Source organism: Podarcis vaucheri, assembly GCF_965113315.1.
Source record: "Podarcis vaucheri genome assembly, chromosome: 3".
Lineage (NCBI taxonomy): Eukaryota > Metazoa > Chordata > Lepidosauria > Squamata > Lacertidae > Podarcis > Podarcis vaucheri.
The window spans coordinates 48,141,639-48,163,482 of record NC_138761.1 but is presented as its reverse complement, the minus strand read 5'-3'; the positions used below and the strand labels follow the sequence as shown (position 1 = coordinate 48,163,482).

General features: G+C 41.3%; 1 protein-coding gene across 6 annotated transcripts in view; it reads right to left on the bottom strand.

The window, feature by feature from the left end:
- ARID4B (AT-rich interaction domain 4B) overlaps positions 1–21,776 on the bottom strand; it is an 82,845-nt gene extending 61,069 nt beyond the window's left edge. For 2 of the 6 annotated variants that reach the window (XM_082214980.1, XM_082214984.1), the window contains exons 1-2: positions 20,937–21,032; positions 20,310–20,372 (exon numbers count right to left, since the gene is read on the bottom strand). In XM_082214980.1, the coding sequence (XP_082071106.1) occupies positions 20,310–20,372; positions 20,937–21,017 (144 nt within the window). In that variant the 5' untranslated portion in view covers positions 21,018–21,032. Of the gene's footprint in view, positions 1–20,309; positions 20,373–20,536; positions 20,640–20,936; positions 21,033–21,219; positions 21,241–21,508 lie in introns of those variants that run through there. The other 4 variants (XM_082214982.1, XM_082214981.1, XM_082214983.1 and 1 more) reach the window with 4 other exon arrangements.
- Positions 21,777–21,844: the final 68 nt, after the last annotated feature.

The following is a 21,844-nucleotide window of genomic DNA, read 5'->3' as shown; positions in this document are numbered from 1 at the left end:
TCAGATACAGGATATTAAGCATACACGTACTTCAGATTGAACTGGTTGCTTGCTTTGCAAGTTTTCATTTCCCAAATGACTGCCTTGGCAAGCGCAATACCTACCAGGCTCAACGCCGGTCTCGCACTGCCGCTTCCCGCGCTCTCAAGGACCCGGGAGGAGGAAGGCGTGAAGGGAATCCCGAAGGCGCGAAAACCTCGCGCATGCGCAGGCCTTCTGCCTGCGACAGCCCAGTAGGCCGGCCGAAGCGAGCAGCGATGGGATGTGGGAGGGAGCTCGCTCGCCGCCCCGCGTGTGCCTATGTGGGGCACGTTACAGCCCCGTGACGTCAGCGCCACGCAGGCAGCCAGGCAGGCAGACGGCGAAAGCCCCGTGCTGGGCGGCCTCTCCTCACCGCCGCCGCCCCGCCTCTCGCCTCGCCCGCCTCCCTCCCACAGCACACCAGGCAACGTCTCGCGGCACACTAGTGTTGGGAAACACTGGGGTAGAGAATTCCTGGGACATCCTGAGTGTAATTAATTCAATGTCATGCCACAAGGAAGAAATCCAAGCCACAGGATGTTTCTGCCCATTCAAACTGTTTTCAGCAAAATAATCTTGCTTTGCCGATAAAAGAGGTCAAGCTTGAAAGTCTTTAGAAAATGCACACAGGCTTCTTTTTTCACTTCATTAACACAGACTATGAGTAATGTGCCTTTGTCCTTGTATAAGGGTATGGGGTTTGGGTTTCTTCTGAAAGTCAACAAGATTATTTTATTTGGGTTAGAGTGGGGTATGCTATCAATATGCTAGTGAGTAGCATGTGTTTTGATTATCACCAACATATATGCTAGAGCTTTCCCTGTCCACCCCTGTAAGCCTCCTTCACTTCATCTTGGAGAGTTCTAGTTGAACCAAGAATCTCAGCAACAGGCTCCCTGGACTATGCACAACCTCTTGTGGTCTTTGTTCAAAAAAATATAGGAGCAGAGCCCAAAGAGGTGACTGTTGCTATCTAAACTTAGATTAGTGTACTCCTGGTCCTGGCCACTATTAGTTGTTATGTGAAGCTCTACTGTGGCTTCAGGTGGGTAAAGAAGGTTGGGTGGAGATAGCCTTCTTGGATTCTCAATTAACTCAAATTGGCATTTATTTTGTTGCCATTAATTTTATGTAAAGGGAGGGAGGATTCCAACAAAGCCGGCCACTTCTAAGTTCTTTCCCCACACAACCGCAATTGTGCTCCTGGACCTCTCCCTCCCTTTGTCCTCCTGGCTCCAAGGTCCATGGCAAGAGCAAGGGAAGTTGCCAGCATGAACTAATTGTGGATTGCATAATCCTATCTATATGTTGAGTAGACTTTAGTGTGATCAAAGCAAATTACGAAGATACAACAGAAATAATTCCAGACTAAGAACAACTTCACATTACCTTTTCTAACAAAAAACAAGCATGTAACAATAAATATCTACAAAAGTTGCTGTTTACTTCAATGCAACTGCCACGCCACGTATTCTAAAAATTGGTCAAGAAGCAAGAGAAAGCCACTCATAACCAAACACACATGGTTTCTTTCCCTAAAGCAGGCAGGCATGTCCAAAATCTGTTTCAGGGGCCTATCCAGCCCGTTGGTCGGTTTAATCTGCGGCAGTTTATTACCTGGGGTAAAATCCTAAAAACAACAACAACAAAAAAAACCTTAACAACTCCAATCCAACCCTAAAAAAAGTCAACAACTTTGGTTGGCCCTTTGGTCGGCCCCCACGGCCCTTCACTTCATCAAATTTGGCCCTCTTTGAAAAAAGTTTGGACACCACTCCGTGGGTGTTTATTCCTCTGCAGAATGGGAAGCAGCTTAAAATAAGACCGTCAGTATCACTGCATTTTGTACTACTGTTTTCAGCAGTTTTGCCATTTTTTTTGCAATGCTTAGCATTTATGAAATAATATATAATTACTGCTATGTATTACACACATGTTATTCTATGTGCTAGAATGAGAAAATCATGAGTATAAAATAAGTTCAAGCAAATGAAAAAAGTATGAATTACAAAACTGTGATTTGTTACTACATATGTGTATGCTCACACACAATTCAGAATATGGTCCTTTTTTGAACAAATGAATATTTTAACCATATGTTCCCAGGACATGATTCTATACAGTTAAAAATATAAAACAATTCCAACATCATTAAAGGAGCAGGCAAAAACACAACACATCTCTATAAAAAAATACAGTAATTGAAAGAACCATGGACATGCCTAATGACCTTTTTCTACTTTAAAAAATAGCACAAATATTATACTTTCCTGTCCCCTTACTCTTTTGCCTTGGCCAGCACAAATGGCTGGGTTGTGGATGTAGTGTTGACTGCTCTACTCCTAAAGCCCTGCTGTTGTCAGTCACAGTTTAGGGTTACAGCCTAACTCAGTAGCAATTGACACACTGCATCAAGTGTAGGCTTCACAAAGGGAACAACTCAGATATCAAAATGTAGCACAGGACTATATAATTGTCTTTAGAAAAAGCAGAGAGTGATAACTGTGTACAACCAACAAACATCTAGCAGCCTAGGAGAAACAACAGCAACAATAAAAAAGGTAATGAGTGGATGAAGAACGGTCTTCTGAAAACCTGTTATGGGTACCCTGCCAAAGGATTCCAGATACAATACAAACAACTATGAGAACTCTGCTGTTGTACCAGGGCTACAAGTGCAAGGAACCCTACAAAAGGTAAGCAAGGGAGGGTGGCTTAGAGGACATTGGACCATACCATGAGTCGGCTGCCTCAGACAGCAAATTCTGAGGTGTGGAAAGTGGTTAGAAATGTGTGCCACGTGGGCGCATCAATGAAGTGACCTGAGACAACCCGCTCAGGTGGCATAGGGGGTGGAAGATCCCAATCTGGCCCTGGCGACAGTGGCTTCCAATACAGGTAAGCCAAAGAAACAGCCGAAAGCCAAAGATAAGGAGAACAGCAGCAATACCTTGAGGAACACTCCCTTTCATCAAGACTCTTGGAGAAAAGGGGGTGTTCCCCCAGAGCAGCTGCGTTGCCACTGGTCTCCTCCCACCCCATGGGGCATGGATGAGGAGGCATCAGTAGCACATCCTGCTTGAGGCGCCCCAAGGTTTCAGGCCAGCCCTGCTCAAATGAGTATTCCTGCACACTCTCCTGTCCTGTTCCCCAGAAGGGAGATAGGTATGCAAAAAAATCAAATATTCATGGACACACATTGCTTCTCCTTCCACTATTGTGTACTTGCTTAACAAATGAAACTCAACAGATTGTAAAGGTAAAGGACCTGTGGACGGTTAAGTCCAGTCAAAGGCGACTATGGTGTGCAGTGCTCATCTCACTTCAGGCTGAGGGAGCCGTTTGTCCACAGACAGCTTTCCAGGTCATGTGGCCAGCAGGACTAAACTGCTTCTGGTGCAACGGAACATCGTGCCAGAGGCCAGAGCACATGGAAATGCCGTTTACCTTCCTACCACAGCTGTACCTATTTCTCTACTTGCACTAGTATGCTTTCGAACTGCTAGGTTGGCAGAAGCTGAGACAGAGCAACGGGAGCTCACTCGGTCACACGGATTCAAACTGCTGACCTTCTGATTGGCAAGCCCAATAGGCTCAGTGGTTTAAACCACAGTGTATCACTCAAAGAAGGGATAAAAGATGTGACACATGTGCTGAAGGAGAGCCAGCCAACCCACTCTTTCACACTGCGCCAGGGAACACTGTGGGGAGCCCAAGTACTTTTACTGGTGAACACTTCCATCTACTACTACTTCTAGCCAAGAACTAATGGCTCCTTTTCTTTGCAAGATAAGAGCTATAGCATGTGGAACAGAACAGACGAACTGGATAGAGTTCATTACAATTCGCTAGACTATATAGGCGAGTTAATTACTACATTATCTCCTTCAATGGGTAAATGGCCTAAGTAGCCAAGTGGACTCACCAGGTATATGGAAATAGCTCCATGTCATGAAAATAACTCAGCTACTGCCAGCATGGTGAATGTGCTATTATTGTGGAAACTAGCACTGCCAAGACACCTTGGGGCATGGGTATGCCTGCAGTTACCTGAGAAAGTCTAATGGGCTATTCATCAGTCACTGTAACTGGCTACCACACCTGCCTCCTCTTGTATGTGAAGCCCGCACTTTTTCATGGGGCAATAGCTTCCCCATATGGTCCCTTTCAGGTTTCTATGGCTGGTATTCCTCAGGGTGATGCACAGAGGGTGGGGAGATGAAAGGAGCATGAAATTGACTGGGCTCTTGGAGACTCCAAAGAACTCACTGTGTATCTCTCTTTCCTCTATTGCTGTGGTTGTGTGGTTATGGTGTTGTGCTTTGGAGAAGGAGGCCTAGGTTGTAGGAATGCTGCCTGATACATTTTCAGTTTTTTCAGTTCCTTCACAAAGGCACCAATCAAAACATGTTGGAGATAGGGTCCTCAGCACTGTTTATGTAGAATTTCTGGTATCACAGTGGGACTCAGATCCTTCTGATGGGTCTATGGCTGATGTGTTATATAGAGGGGCTTATTGACCACTGAGATTAAGAGTTGTCTGTTGTGACTGAAATGGTAGTACTTACTCAACACAAAGCCACCAAGCCCCACCCCATGTTCCACTCAAGGAAAAAGTTTAGCACATGGTTATAGTTCAATGTAGATGTAATGATAGCTCCCTACAAACAGGAAACCAGTCTAAGGCATGCTTATAAGACCTACTTGCCTACTTTGGAGCAAATACAGCCCTCTCTTCCTGTAGTTGCCTCAACCATGATTTAGCACATCTCTATCACTATTAGCCATGGCCATGATAACTAGGATTCTCTAAACCAGAATTTGTTTGTAACCCTTGTTCTATATCAAAGTTGATTAGCCTTAACTATGGTTGTCACCAGCTGATGAATCTAAACCATGTTTGGAGCAAACAAAGGAGGGAAGGGGGGAATTCACTCCAGAAAGATAAGGGAAGAAGGAGAATATGCACACATTTCTGAAGCTGGCTCATGGCTTGGTAAATCTGCATTGGACCCAAATTGCTTTCCAAGCTTGGGGCTGCTGGGAGTTGTAATTCAGCAACAACTAGAGTGCCAAGGTTCCCCAAACCTGACATGGGAGGGTGCAGATTAAATAAATATACTGATAATAAGCTATAGAAATTGAATTCCCCCCCAAAAAAGTATTTTGCTTCAAACCTACAGTATCAGTAATAAATAATGTAATAAAGTGCCCCATAGTTCTTAAATCTCACAGATCTCCATTGGCAGGGGGGGGCGACACACACACACACACACACACAGAGAGAGAGAGAGAGAGAGAGAGAGAGAGAGAGTAAATGAACAGTTTTAATCATCCTGTTTGTAAAAATGGTATATGCCGTTATCAAGTAACATTTAGGATTATTACAACTGATGCAAGTTTATTCTTTTTAGGCTTACATGAATTTATTGTTGTGTGTGCTATGGTTTCTGCTCAGGGCCACAGCAGTGTCTAGCCTCCGTACAATACAGAATGGCTCTCCAATAATCTGCCAGTATGCTGGCATTCTATTTAGCCTAACAATTAGCTTTCTAGGGCCTTTCCAGAGGTTTGGCTTTCCAACTTTCCCAAGCTACACTCCTGCTCCCACATGTACCACACTCCAACTCCTTTCAACTTCCCAAAGCATTCTGAGAAACTGCACCAGACATTTCCAGCTTCCAGAACAAATCAAAAGTAATATGGAGATGGGCCAGCTGCTATGAAGCCACAGCTGTCTTCAACAGAATAAAGGAGCAGGCTTTGCTTTATCATCAGTAATTATGTCTGAGTGGGTCCAGGAACAAATTCTCATGGGTTCCCTCCTTACACAGGTGTTTCCTATGTAAAAGCCTTCATGGAAGAATAGATAGTAAGCACATTATTTACTGTATCTAACTCCCAGTCCCTCCCCCTTGATCTTGGCTCTTAATATTTATTTTATTTGAATGCATTTCTAAGCCACTTAATATTTCAAAAATCTCTAAGTAGTACACACTATGTAGTACATAAGAACAATATCCATTAAAACAAAAATACAGCCAAAAACCAATAAAACAGTATAAAAACATATAAAATCAAGAAAAGCAGATATTTGTGCCTTCTCAGCATCCCATATCTCACACACAAGCACTAACAATCCCATTCTTTCCTCTCATATCTTGCTTGCTAACACACCTACCCAACATTTTTACCATTTGTAGCTAAGCAGCTGGGAGAAGCTGCAAGATGCGACACCATTAAACATAACAAGGAAAGTACATAAAACAATATCTTTTTCTTCCTCTGCCCTATTAAAAACCTATTTATTAATTAAATTTATTCCCCATCCTTCCTCATGAAAGATCCCAAGACGACAAACATGGCAGTATTATTATTTTTAGGTTTATTACCATCCCTTCATGAGAAGCTTCCAGAGTGGGTTACAGCAGTATAAAAGACAGCATTAAAACACTTTAAAATGCTTGAAATATGAAGGAATAAATACATTGTTCCACAAAAACGTGACAGAATGACACACAAACTGAATCCCCATAGTGTCTCAAGTGTGTGAATCGCTTAACCTCTGCAAGCATCTGCAGTGTTAACTGCATTACTTGCGAACTTAAAATACTATGGATGATATCAAGCTAGGCAGTTCACTCAAGTTCTTAATGAGTTTTAGCTGCACAGTGGAAACGGGATTATTAGAGTTGTACAAATTGGTCTTCCTGTAAATTTATGTAGTGGTAATATTACAATACTGCTAGAGATTTCAGATGAGCAGAACTGTCCCCTACTAAAATTTCTATACAGTGGTGCCCCGCAAGATGAATGCCTCACAAGACGGAAAACTCGCTAGACAAAAGAGTTTTTCGTTTTGGAGGTGCTTCGCAAAACGAATTTCCTATGGGCTTGCTTCGCAAGACGACAATGTATTGCGAGTTCCTGCTTAATTTTTTTCCTTTCCCCCCCTTTTTCTAAGCCGCTAAGTCGCTTATCAGCGGATCCGATCAGCAGATAAGCCGCTAAAAGCGCTAATCCGTCAATGGGCTTGCTTTGCAAGACGAAAAAACCGCTAGACGAAGAGAATCACAGAACGGATTCTTTTCGTCTTGTGAGGCACCACTGTACAATTGTAATCTTTGCACCACTTGTCCCTCCCTAGTATTAAATGACTGTAGCCTAGCTTTCCACCTTGTTCAGTTCTTCCTCTGAAAAGGAAAAAAAAATCTGTCTATGAACAAGGAAAGAAGGTATGTACTAGAACTAATCTCTCAGAAGTATTTGCTTCACTATGAGCCACTAATATAAAGCCCATAAAAGTTCTCTTCACTGCATAAACATTGTTAGTTACCGTATTTTTCGCTCTATAAGACGCACCAGACCATAAGATGCACCTAGTTTTTGGAGGAGGAAAACAAGAAAAAATAATTCTGAATCTCAGAAGCCAGAACAGCAAGAGGGATCGCTGCGCAGCGAAAACAGCAATCCCTCTTGCTGCTCTGGCTTCTGGGATAGCTGCGCAGCCTGCATTCGCTTCATAAGACGCGCACACATTTCCCCTTACTTTTTAGGAGGGGAAAAGTGAGTCTTATAGAGCAAAAAATACGGTAATTTATATCCTGCTTTCCTACCCAGAGATGCTCAAGGCACCTAATACAGTAGACTAAAACCTTACAACAGAACCACCTTACACTAGAATACCCAAAAGCCACAATTACATCATAAATATATTTGTTGTAAACTACCGTTTTTTAAAAATGAATAGCAATATATATTTTAATAAATAAATAAAGTCAGATTTTGCTACACCTAATCTTATAAGAAGGAACAGCAACAGTGGATATTATCAGCCGAAGTGGCCAGTGGATAATTCTTGCAACTGGTCCATCAGACCCTTTCTTTTCCCATGATTGACCTTACAGAGAGAAGTTCCTTTTCCTCCTCCTCACTAGGAGTGTTTATTACTCAACATTAATGCACCTAATGTTAGAAACTCAGATATATAAGCTAGGCACCAAATGGCTTCGTAAACCATTGTAGTCCCCAAAATAGAATGTCTAGTTGCCATTTTGGGGCAAGAAGGCTCTAAAGCAGGGGTCAGCAAACTTTTTCAGCAGGGGGCTGGTCCACTGTCCCTCAGACCTTGTGGGGGGACCAAACTATTTTTTTTTGGGGGGGGATGAACGAATTCCTACGCCCCACAAATCACCCAGAGATACATTTTAAATAAAAGCAACACATTCCACTCATGTAAAAACATGCTGATTACCGGACCATACATGGGCTGGATTTAGAAGGAGATTGGGCTGGATCCGGTCCCCGGGCCTTAGTTTGCCTACCCATGCTCTAAAGTCTTATTTTTCAAAAGGTGGACTGACTGTGATTGATTCTCCTTTAAACATCTGGGTAATTCAGATGACAACTTTGAGCTAGATAAAGAGCTTTGAGAACTTAAAGAAGAAATGTCACTTGATCCAGGGACAGTCCACCTATATTTTGGCCTATTCTGACCTCTTTTTTTAATGGTGACTGCTCCTGCTCAGGGTACAGAAAAAGCAATTTGATTACAAAAATTCATTCCAATTGAACAGATAAAATGTAACTGATATAATTCCATAGGATGTGTTTGAAAACAGTCCAAATGCAATGATCCCCAGGTGGTGGAGATGTCAGGCACTATCCTGGCACCCAGGCTATTGCAAGCAGATCTTAGGTTTGTCCCAGGAAAGTAATCATCTTGCAAAAGGGCTCCTTCCTTTTCCCTTTGTGGAAGGATCAAATTTAAATTAATCCATATTGTGTTGCTGTATGACTAGAAGTACTCCTATTAAATGTGCTTTTCTCCTCCCGATATCAATATTTTGCTGCTTTTAGCTGTAAGTTGTTTCAAGAACTTTTCAGTGTGATTGGATAAATTCTTCATTAGATCAGGGTATTTTGGAAACAATGTGAATACTTGTTTCTTGTGTGTATTTTATATTTGCAAATTCTCCCAGAGTATTTTTTTCAGCTCCCTATTAAACATGCCATGTAGTATACCTGTTAATAGCTGGGAGAATTTGAAAATTCTTTTAATTACTTGTGATTAGCAAATTATCTGGTTTATGAAACAGGAGTATCTAAATTTGTGCTACTAACTGAAGGTATGGGGTGAAAGCTCTTGAAATTGTACACTTCTTTTGAAGTGTAATTTGTTACAGGCACTTAACGGGTATGAGGGTTTATCTGAATGGAATAATCTGATGTGAGGGGCGGGGGGTGGAAGAAATACATAACTGGATGACAAGTGCAAGATGGGCGAGAGGAAACCTGTTTCAATCATTACAGACAATTTAAACTGTGCAAAGGCATGTGCCAAGGCTGTTACTTACATATTACATATTGGACCTCCAGTAGTTTAACAGACCAAATGACAGAATCTGAAGTTGTGTAGATAGCATAAGCACTGCCAACAATATGGTCACATAAAACATTTACAATAACAAAAAATTGAAACTAGACATTGCTTTGAACAATTTAGGGATATACAAGTCTAACTATTGTAGTTATGCTTTAAAATAATCTACTAGTTTTTAAATTAGTATAACACAGAATTAAGTTAGCTTCCAAACACTATGGAACACAATGCTATTAATTTTTCTCTAGGGTTAGAAAAATACCCCTAGAAACTGTGAATTATTCTATTTAATTGAAACTTAATTGAAATACAGTATCCTGTATTTAACATTAGGTCCTCATGCTTGCAATTTATGTTTCATTACATTCTGGTTTAAAGTACCAGGTCCACAATACAGGAAGTTAGAACAGGAATGTACCTTCATAAAATATTTCCTACAAAGAAGATGGAGTATATTTCCCTTACAACATATTTTATCTGAAATATTACTATGTATCTTAGATAAAACAAAAGTTATTTGAATCCAGGATGTTCACATGTGATATGATTCTACCTTTTTGTGCATGTATGTTTATCATATGAGAACTAAGTGGCCCTGGTAGATACAAAATCTTGATAAACTGTACTATCTTAGGTGGAGATTAAAGAGGAAACTGGAAGGTAAGTTATTTTTGAATACCTACAGACACTGCACTTCCTGGCTAAAGCAAATCATGCAAGACAGTTAACCAAACATGAAATCTTTGTAGAAAAGTTATATAACCTGAAAAGCTGTTACATTCTTTGTACAAGACAATCACTATTTATGTGTGCGCGCTCCAGCAAGTGTTTAAATTCATCTGGGATATGAATATGCTAGCAAGAATCCCATAATGTACCGACAATGGGTACAGAAAAGCTGGAAAATAAGTAGTGCATAAGGTGCTCTGAGAATGGTAAAATCAGTTAATTTTAAATTATCAGCATTATTATTATTTCTCATTATTGGATTGAATTTTAGTTGCTTTTTCACAAAAGTAACCCAAAGTAACTTAAAAACCTGGTACATTCATTAAAATGAAGCAAAGTAAGAACCACTATACATACATAAGAGAGGCCATAAATACCTGAACCACTCTAGACTAAGGGCTAACAACCTGGATAATAGGAAATGTTTTTGCCTGGCACCTAAAAATAGATAGTGATGGTGCCAGGCATGCCTCCATTGATAAGAGCATTCCACAAGTGCGGAGCCACCACTGAAAAGGCCTGTTCTCATTCCCCCACCCTCTAGTCCTTTCTCAGAGAGGACACATTGAAAAGGGACTCAGAGGACAAACACAGGGTCTGGGTTAGTTCATGCTTTTTAAAAAACTGATCTGAACAATTATTTACAAATTAACTGAATTAATCATACAAATTCAAGAAAAAAGAATAATCTTCCGATGTTATTCTTCTTCAGGGGGGCAGGGTAACTCTACTATTTTATTAACGTACAGATGTTTAAGACCATATCAAATGTGAAGTATGATACTTTCAAGCATGTATTAGTATCTCTACTTTTTTCTTTGGGCCTAGCCACTTATCATGCCAAATCAGTCTAATACAACCTGGTGACAGGGTTTTGGCATTATTGCTTTTAAAGAAAAGCATGGGTGAACAATGCTTAGATCTTTTCTGTTTCTGGAACTGTATAGCCTAGATTTAGAAGCCAGGCCAATGCATAAAGGACAGACACTGTAGCAGCTGGCTTTGGTCTCCATCTTTGCGAGGAAGAAAGGAACAAACGTTCAAAGAAAAATTGAGTTCCACTTCTTCTAATTGCAATAGTATATAATTTACACTAGACAGCTTCTTCATCATTTTAAGTCATGATTTTAAGTTAACTAGGCACTGTACATGATTTCAATGCACAGGTTCCTGCTCATGATCTAGAGAACGTGAGAAAAGAGGGATATGATTGGAGGGATAAAACCTTGCACTTGTTGAGTAATTTTACACAGAATCAAAAAGAAGAGAAGCTAAACAACAGGGAAAAGAATCAAAGGAATAGAATAGATCAAGAGGGAAATTCAAGAGGAACTCTAAACAATTTATTAAAAGAGGGGCAAATATAAGGACTACAAATGCCCCAAGGGAGAGAATTCAGTATATAAAAGGTGACAAGAGAAAGGTTAAAGATAGCAGTTGCCACACCAGAGAGAAGAAACACGTACCAGAGACCACTACTACAACTTAAGTGCACTACTTGCCTACAAGCAAAGTGACTGTTATTTATTATTGCCATCAAAGGATAATGTAATATGTTTCACTGCTGAGAAAACAAGTCCATGTTCTGATAGAGAAAGATCTAATTTACAGAAAGCCATTACAGAGCAAAATCCTAAGACCAACGCCAGCAGTGGGTTTTAAGCTTGTGAGACAATACTGAACAGGTCAAAAGAGAAAACTATAGGATGAACCCATCATACCTGCAAGCAAAGTACAGAACAGATGGGGAACCTCTGCCACAATGAGGCTGTTTTTCCCCCCAACCATGCCCACCTGCCTGGCATCTGATGCAGCAGGTAAAACTATGGCTGCAAAGGAACTACAATACCAGGAACCTTAGGATGTGCTCCTGATGGTTCCTCTGCAACAAGGGCTTAGATTTAGCACCTTTTAAATCTGACACAAAATTCTAGGCCCACTAATTCTTAGACATGCATGTCAGCCTCTTCTGAGAAAACCTGTAGGGTTGATATTTCTGAGGGTGATATTTAATGTTGCACAAGTGGATTTTCCCTACCTCCCTACCCCCACATCCCACCAAATCTGCTCTAAAGTCCTTCAACTCTTCAAATTAGATTTGGTGGGTTGCAGGTAGAAGAGATGAAGGAAAAGTAGATGTCAGTTTCACTAGTAGACAGACACAATTGGATATTACCCAGCAACTTGCAATTTTATTCGTTTTTCAGTATCCCCAGAGTTGCAAACCTGTGAATTGTTAGGAAAACATTTGCCATATTTTCATAGCAGTAAGTTTAACGCTAACTTATCACTAATAACCGTATACCATTTACTAAACTATACTGCTCAACTGTTAATTAATTGTGAACATGTTAGGGACTAACTTTGAATGAGACCCTTGGGGTGTCCCTTTGTTTCTTCATTAATTGAAGACATTTACTGCCAGAAGTGGGGTTTGACTGGATTACTCCCTATTAGTTCTTTGTTTGTTACTGATGATTTACAGAGTGAGACTGCTAGAATACTGGTCATGCTGGCCTTAGAAGCCAACAAGACTCTGCGGACATTATAGGTCAGGAACCACTCCACTCTCCAGCTCAGAATGGAAGTGGTAGCTCATCTTTGTCATACTGTGCTTCAGAGCCACTTGAAGCACTTCTGAAGTACTGTGTAGCTGCAGAGCTAATCTCTCGCCTGCCTCCCCAGCTACAAGTTTGAGAGGTTGCCAGAGGGGAGAGGAATGTTCAATGTAGTAAGGTAATTTATGGGCCTCTGAAAAGGAAGTTCTCCAGGTTGTTGTTATTACAGGTGGTTATTTAAATGATTGCTTTCCCCCAAGGTTTTTAGTTATTTTTATCTTATGTGTAAGCCATCTTGAGTCCATGTCAGGGGAAAAGGCAGGAGACATGGACTCAAGGCGGCTTACAGACAAGATAAAAATAGCTAAAAACCTAGGGAAAAGCATTAATTTAAAAAAATAAACATTAATAAAATTGAAACTATCTATATGATCTATTTTAAAACGTACAGATAATTACAATAAAAACAGCATGGCACCAGCCTTTTCTTTAAAAGTTATGACCTGGTAATTCCACACACTATCTGGGTTCATAGGAAGCAGTTATATGGTGTATGAATATGAAATAGCTGCATCTAAATTTAAACTTAAAGTTTGTCAGATTTGTTCTGCAAAATCCTTACATGCTTCAGCATGTAACAAGACAGTGCTAGTAAACTGCTAACATTGCACAGGCTGCATTACACATGTATGTTTTCAAACAAAGTAGTCTCACACTATACAAGTATTATTTGTGGTATCCCAATGGAAGCCCTAGTCTGAACTATGCTGGGACAAAATATGTTTCAAGGAACCATGAATATGCAAAATAACTGCATCCATATTCAAATTCAGTTGTTTTTCTCCTAGGGAAAATGACACTTCCAAGAAGAAAGTGTTAGCATATCATTGTCCAAATATAAAGGGAAAATAAGGCACAAAAACATTTTCCTGGTTTTGTATTTTATGACAATCTATCATTTTGTTTAAATTCACAGACAAGATACCTGCTACATCTGTCACTCTGGATTCTCTTGCTAAGTTCCAAACATTACTAAGACATTTTCCCCTTCTGACCAGAAGATAGAAATGATGAGAGCTGGGGTCCAACACTTCCTGAAGGACTGCAGTTTCCCCATCTCTATTTTATTGTATTACATCTCTCTCTCTCTCTCTATATATATATATATATCTATAAACCCACACAACATCAAAACAATGTCTCTTATTTAACTGGGATAAACCCCACATTTTCTTCCAGGTATTTGTCTATTTTTTGTTAGCTTCTTCTGTAGAATAAAAAATCAGAAATACGGTAACAACTTCTCTACTCAACCCTTTAACAATTTGGAATTTTAAAAGAAGTTTAATGGCTCACTTTCCTATAAACTAAACTTAACTCAGTTGACTCCAGAATTGCCCTCATGGGAGTTCCACTCACACAAGAGGAAGAGGGCAGGGATGCAATTTTCACCAATTCTTCCTCCCCTCTGCAGCCACCTGCAGTGTTAGAAACTCAGATATACAATGGTACCTCTGGATTCGAACGGGATCCGTTCTGGAGCCCCGTTTGCATCATGAGCAGAACGCAACCCGCGTCTGCGTGTCGCGATTCGCCGTGTCTGTGCATGCGTGTGAATTAATTCTGAGCGTCTGCGCAAGCAGCGAAACCCGAAAGTAACCCGTTCCGTTACTTCCGGTTTGCCGCGGGACACAACTTGAAAAGATTTAACCTGAAGCAACTTTAACCCAAGGTATGACTGTATAAGCTAATCTCCAAATGGCACACCTTAAACCTAGGTTATGGTGCTACAACATTTGTCCAGGCGCCTTTTTTTTGTGCAATGAAATTATTATTATTATTATTATTATTATTATTATTATTCATTTCTACACCACTCTATGTTTTAAAGAAAAAAAATCTCAAAGCAGGTTCCAACACATTAAAACATCAAATAAAACAATCCAGAATAAAACAAAATCAAGCTTCCAAGAAAATATTTCATATCCTTCTCTAAGTGATATTTTGCTTTCCCCATATTTATTTACCTGCTTAATTTATATAGCTGCCCCACAGCAGAAGTACTCTAGGAAGCCAGAGTGGTATGGTGTGGTACAGTGTGTTGGACTAGGACATGGGAATTCAGGGTTCAAATCCCCACTCAGTCATAAAGCTGACTAGGTGACCTTGGGCCAGCCACTATTTTTTGACCATTTAAGGCAGAATAATTCTAACTGGGGATCCCTTTCCTAATGTACATAAATCAACAAGGTTCCAGACATTGTCTTGTCTGCCTCTCTAGTACAGAAATCTGCACTTCCAGCAATTTTCTCACCCAAAGTCAGCATGGAGGAAAAGAGTTTTTGTCTACTGTATAGATAACTTGGGGGAGTTGGGATCTTTCTGGAAGCTATGCTGCTAATGACCTCTCCTAAATAATCCCAGCATACAGAAGAGAAGCTCACCTCCCTTTCTCCACAAAGGAGGAAGGAAAGGAGTAGTTTCTCTCGCATTCCACTGGATCACTGTATAAGGTAACAGCAGTCAAGATACTGTTTGTACCATCCACTGAAGTCTACTGCAAGGGCAAACAACTTTCACTTCTATGAGTTCTCTGTAATTGCCACTGGTCTCAAGAAAGCATGTGGTGGTGGCAACCACAAACAGATTTGTGAACTCCTAGTAGCAAACAAACTAAACAAAATTACTTCAAACATTTCTTCATCACAGTGTTTTGCAATTAAAGCAGATCTCTTGGATTATTCTTTGTAAAGCAACAGACCTTATAAAATAGCACACAATAGCTTTGTGTAAGTATTTTGTTTCTGTTATTGTATTAGAGTTATGTAAGAAGATGGAAGGGGGTGGAGAGAAAAAAATAGGGCAATGGCAGGTTAGATAGGTTATGAAAGTAGCATTTCTTTAAAGAAATGCTTGTTGACATATCCTAACAATCAGTTCTAGAGATAAACATCCCATAAGTATTTCCTTCCTTCCTACTTTAACTTACTTGTAGTACATGTACTCTTAAAAGCATTCCTATTCTAATCCTGTGTTTGCTTCTACACAGTTGGCAAGAAAAGTAAAACATTACTACATTCTTAACTAGGTTACAGCTCATTGTCTGCAAGAACAATTGAGCTCTCAACCAATGCATGATAGTACTACAGTATTTGTCTTCAGGCTGTTTGTGTAGAAACACTACCACAAATGGCTGATATTCCTTCATAGTATTATATTACAAAAAGACAGCACTGAAAACAATTACAGCCTCTCTTATTCATTACATCAGTGATTTGCATGGTGGCAGAGGTCATTTTTTATAATAATAAAAAATAATTGAGCAGGGAGTTGGTAAAGAGAAGGAGTGTATATATAAACTAGATAAATGTTAGCATACACTCTTCACAAGCAGGAATAAATATATTTCACACAACCTGTGCCACATAGCCAGTGTATACACCTTTAATGACTAAATTTTAAGACAAGAGCAACAGCACATGTCCATTTGTCCTTAGTACTTTATGTTTTATTTGTATGTGTCTATTATGTGTCTTTCAGATATAAAAAAGAAAGCAGCAATAACAATAGGATCAAGAGCACAAAGCATTCATCAATTCATTCACTGTGCTATCCATCAGATTTGCAGATTATCCAAAGTTGTTTTCTACTACTACTACTACAAAAAAAATTGTACCCCACCCATCTGACTGGGTTGCCCCAGCTACTCTCAACAGAATATACGAGAACACAACAAAAGATCACACATTAAAAGCTTCCCGATACAGCTGACTCATATGTCAGTAGCAGATCACATCCATGTTCCATGTTAGTAACCAATTTTTATTTTATTTTTAAAATTTATAGACTGATTGTCTATATATGGATCTAGATTAATTATCTGATTGGTGGCTTTATCTGTCTCTATGATGACTGCAACCCAGAATGTCTGAATGAATATACACTGCCACCAGATATGAAAAAATGTTCCCATCGCCACACATCCTCTTCCACATGCCAGACATATGAAATTTCCTAACATTTTCTAAAAGAAGATGGGGCACAAGTGGCTATCAATAGACATTTATGGAGGAATCAGAAAACCAACAATCCATTTATACTGTATTAGTTTTTATACTGGAAAGCTGTATATACTGTACTGAACCAAACCTTATAAAAATTTGACTCAAAGACTGAAGATTGCTGCTTCTATCAAATGCCTCCTATAGTGGAATATATGTTGCAAGCACTGCCTCTGATATTAGATAGTCAATATATTCATCAATAAGAGTTGTTCTATTGAAGTACACTTATAATTTAGCATGAGTGGCTATTTGTGAAGTCGAGGGAAATATGTAATAATTCCCATCATACATACTGTGAAGGCCAAAGGAAATATATAATAATTCCCATAACAAATAAATTACTACAGTTTTTCATGCTGTCCACTGGCATACTGTGCTAATCAATATGTAGTTATTAAGAGCACTATGTGATTAAAATGGGGTAAGATATATTTAACACATATTTGCACATCCACTGTTTCAGGATTTTCAGTTGATTACAAACCTATAATATATGAGTTTTGATACCATGCATTCATTCACACAAAGGGACTAATTGTCTTGGAATTCATACAGATGCTCCTAGGGAGTATCAATAAATCTTAATAATAAAGGCAACTTACTAAGCCATAAGCAGGAATGTGAAACTATATTTTTACCTACTTTACGATGCCTAGATTCAAGCGTGTTCAACTCAAATTATATTTATCATCAGGTTGCCAATAAGGGCTGCAGCACTTGTGCAACTTCAAGCAATAGCAAAACAGCAAGCTGGGAACAGAAATGGGAGTTTCCAGACTGATACCCTTGAACATGAACCAAAAAAGACAACACTGCCTGCTTCACTTAAGGGAACAGCCAGTAGCCCCATCAGTCAGAGCTTGTGGCATTTGTTCTAAAAATAATTTCAGTTCCTCAGAAGTACCTCTGTAGAGCTCTATCACACAATTAAAAATTTCACTGCTTACTTTTATCCACTGAAGCACTACCTTCGACATCACTTTACAGATCACATTCATTCTAGTAAAACACTGAATTAACAGAAGCAGAAAAACAACCACCCTTGCTTACTGACCTATTATTCTAGTTAGTGTTACCCTTACAGTAGTAAAGGTATACTATAAAACATTCTTTAAACATGATATAAAGGGAAACAATGAGTTCTTTTCTAAAAGTTTAGAGCTGAAATTTTAAACAATATGCTAGCCATTTGCAAAAAGGCAGACAGTTAAATTGTGACACAGTGAAACAGAAGAAAAGGTACTAGAGGGTATATACCACAGAGCCTGGCAACTTCTTCCACAGTACAGGGCAAAAAGGAGATGAGTCACAGCGCTAAACATGCTACGGGGTGAGCTCCTGACTAGCCAGCTCTTTATTTTTCCTTCTGTGCACATGTATCACAACTATGAATCAAAGCTCTGACATGCAACAGAATGAGGTCTGAAGCAGGATATGCAGAATTCAATGCTGCCACAGCATACTGAATGAACAAACTATTCTCTCTCTTATACTACAGCTGTCAGCGACCAAAGCCATACGGCAGCTAGTCCTCTTGATGGAGTGGCAAAAGTTTGCACCTTTTTGTTTTAGCCAGACTATACTTTCACAAAAGGGCAGAAGTTACTTCAACCTCTTAAGTAACTCATATGAGAATCTGGGAGAAAGCAAAGTGGGCATTTCCCAAAAAGTAGGTTTCCGTCATGATTTTTTTTAATAACATCTGAACCTCTTTATAACAGAGTGATCTATTTTATTTCAACTCTTTCAAACCAATCCTATGAACATTTATTTGGGATTAAGCTCTGCTGAACACAGTGAAACACTTCTGAGTAAACATATTATATTCCAGACAAGTTTTTAGATGCTAAAAGCATTGGCCAATACAGAGAGAGTAAGCATGTACAGAATCAGGCTGTACCAAGATTGATATGACCAAAACTATAATGTTATGGTACTAAAATGCTAAATGCCTGACTATATCCATTCTGAAGTATGAAATACACTGTAACTTTCATTTTACACACATATCCTAAGAAACTGAAAAAAAGCACTCAGCACTTTCGAAAGTGTTTATATTTAACACCGACAGGGTTTTAAGTTGTTACAGAGTGAAGACTGCACTACATTTCTTACATTTTCAACAACATGTGAACTGCATAGTTCCATACTTCAGAACTGCATAGTTCCATACTTCAGAATGGCTTGCTATAATCACAATATCTGATCATGAATCTTTCATCTGACATAAGACTTGCATATATAAAGAATGGGTGCTGCATATTTTAAAAACAAATAGTCTTTAGATGAAAAAGACTATTCTTTCACTTTCATTATCAAAAGAAATCTTAATGTAAAAAAACAGATTTGGAATCAACTCAGCAACTCTCTGAAAAACAACTATTTTATCAAGAGAAGACAGCCATGGAGCTTATTTCCAATTTAAATTGTATGAAACATTTGATTTTAAGTTACAGATGGGTAGCCGTGTTGGTCTGCCATAGTCAAAATAAAAAAAATTCCTTCCTGTAGCACCTTAAAGACCAACTAAGTTAGTTCTTGGTATAAGCTTTCGTGTGCATGCACAGAAGTGTGCATGCACACGAAAGCTTATACCAAGAACTAACTTAGTTGGTCTTTAAGGTGCTACAGGAAGGAATTTTTTAATTTGATTTTAAGTTAGTGTTTCTGGCACAGCTGATGTAGCTTTCCACATCCCTTAAGAAAGGCCTTACTCAACAGAGGAAGTAGCTTACAATATTTAATAACAAAGATGGTAGGCAGTACTTATTATTCAAGTACTGTGCAATATACCATTTTCAGTTATTCAGTAAGTGCCTCTAACAGGTTTGTAAAGCCTTGAAAGCCCAGATTTGGCCTTTGATAAGGGGCTTGTCCTGGATGTTTAGATAATATGCTACACCAGGTTCTGTGTTCATGGACAGTACAGATTTAAAAATAAGGAAAGCATTATTAATATTTTTTCCATCACATTCTCTTTAAGACACTGGCCACCAGCTGTCAGCGCCTTTCAGTTAACGGGCACATGTCATGCAAACACTTACTGCATGCAACAGTGAAAGGCTGTTTTAAATTTCTTTCTGCATCTTGCAGCAATTTTTTTGCTGCAGCTATTCCCTCCCAAACATACCCCTTCAAGCAGCCCACAAATATCAATTCAATGGGGCTCGTACGATAAAAGTAAACTGAATCTATTGTTTAACCCCAACTGATTAAATGCAACTGCTTAGTGGAGCTTCCCGCCCCACTTCATACTTTCCGATGGAGAGCAAATGCCCCCTATTCCTCCACCAAACTACCAAGGGCTGGCCCAGGCAGACATGTCCTCAATCCCCACGGAAAGGGTGTTGCAGAAAAACTCCAGCATACCAGATTTATATTATGCTCTCAGCACAGTTCACGGAGGTTTACCAAAACCGAACCAACACACATTAGCCGGAGGGCAGAAAACAGCCTGCAGTCGAGGTCTGGAATCGGCTCCAGTCCTCGCACCGAGGCAGACATAACCCTCCGCCGGTTCCTCACCCCCCGCCCCCCCCCCATTAGTGCTTTTACCTTCATGATGAACTCAGGCTGCAGTAGAAAAACCCGAAAGAGGTTGAGCTGCCGAGGCTGGACCTGAAATTTAAAACAAAGCACTAAGCCACCGCACCACCCCTTTTCCGCGGTCCGCGAGGGAAGCATTTCTGCACGAGCTTCTCCCCCCCATACTCCCCCCTCCCTCACCCCCTGCCTCTCCTATTCCCTCTACGCAGGCCCCTCTTTTCTCCACCGCCACAAACCACGACCTCGCCGCTCCAGCTCCCGCTTCCTCTCGGAGCCTCACACACGGCGGCTCGGCTTCCCCCTCACTCGCTGCCTTTGACGCCATTTCTGTCAGAGGAGAAACTTGCCACAACAACAACCGCTTCTTAACCCCCCTCCCCCGCCGCCGCTCCGTCCCCGTCCCTCCTCCTCTACGTCCGCTCCCCCTCTCCGGGTACCGCCTGAGGGGGAACGAGCCCTTCGCCTTCGGCTCTCTGGGAGCGGCTCCTACCCCCCTAGCAGTCTCCCCCCCCCCACAAACAAAAAAGTGGGGAGGGGGTGCCGCTGAATAAGGGAGACGAGAGAGGCAGGTTGCGGGGTGTCCAGCCAGGACGGAGAGGCGCTTTCTCGTCCATGCAGACACACACACACTCTCACTCTCTTCCCTGCGGGAGGGGAGGCTTCTCCATTGTACTTGGACAAGGAGCGAAGAGTGGAATGGGGGGGGCTCCTCCCCATGCCGTTTAAAGAAAAGCGGCTCCCCAAAAGATCTCCCAGCAACCTGTCTCGATGTCCCTCTCTCTCCGTGCCCCCCCCCCCAAATGCTGACTCCGCGGCAGGAGTTTCGGCAACAGCCGCAGCTCCCCTGCTCAGAGCTGGTCAGCGATCGAGGAATCCAGGAAAGCGACGGTCAGCGAAGGAGAAACAAGGGACGCCTTGCCTCCATCTCGCCTCCTCCAAAGGCGGCTCCCGGGCCAGTATCCTCCCACCCCGCTTGCCCGGCTCCGTCCTCCGAGGGACCCAAAGATTTCGGATTCGGGAAGAGAGGAGGGAGGGGGGCGATCGGCGAGTCCCGCCGCAGCCTCAACAAGGAGAAAAACAACAAACCAGGAGCGCTCTTTCCCCCCTTTCTCTCTTTCCCCCCATGGCCCCTGCAAAAGGCTCTCGCCTGCACGGAGCGACCCCGCCGGCCACCCGGGCCAGGGAGATCTTCCCCGGGGCTACGTTACCTTTGTTCCTCGGCTGTCGCCCGCTTGCTCGCTGGTCCCCCCTAACCTGCGGAGAGGGGGGGCGAGGAGGATGGAGCCTCCTCCCAACGCTGGACCTGATCCCCTGGTCGAATACCACGCTTCTACCGACCAATCGCTGGCCTGGCTCCGAAGGCAGGCGAGGGCTCCCGCCCGGCGACACCGGGGGCCAATCCCGCCCGTCCGAACCCCGGTGGCGACGGCGACAGCAGCGGCTCCTCTCCAAGCTGTTCACTACCCTCCCCCAAAACCCGAAGCGTGAGTGACAGCTGCAAGCCCGCCCTCTCCCCGCCTTGCCTCTCCGCCATTGGCTTCAAA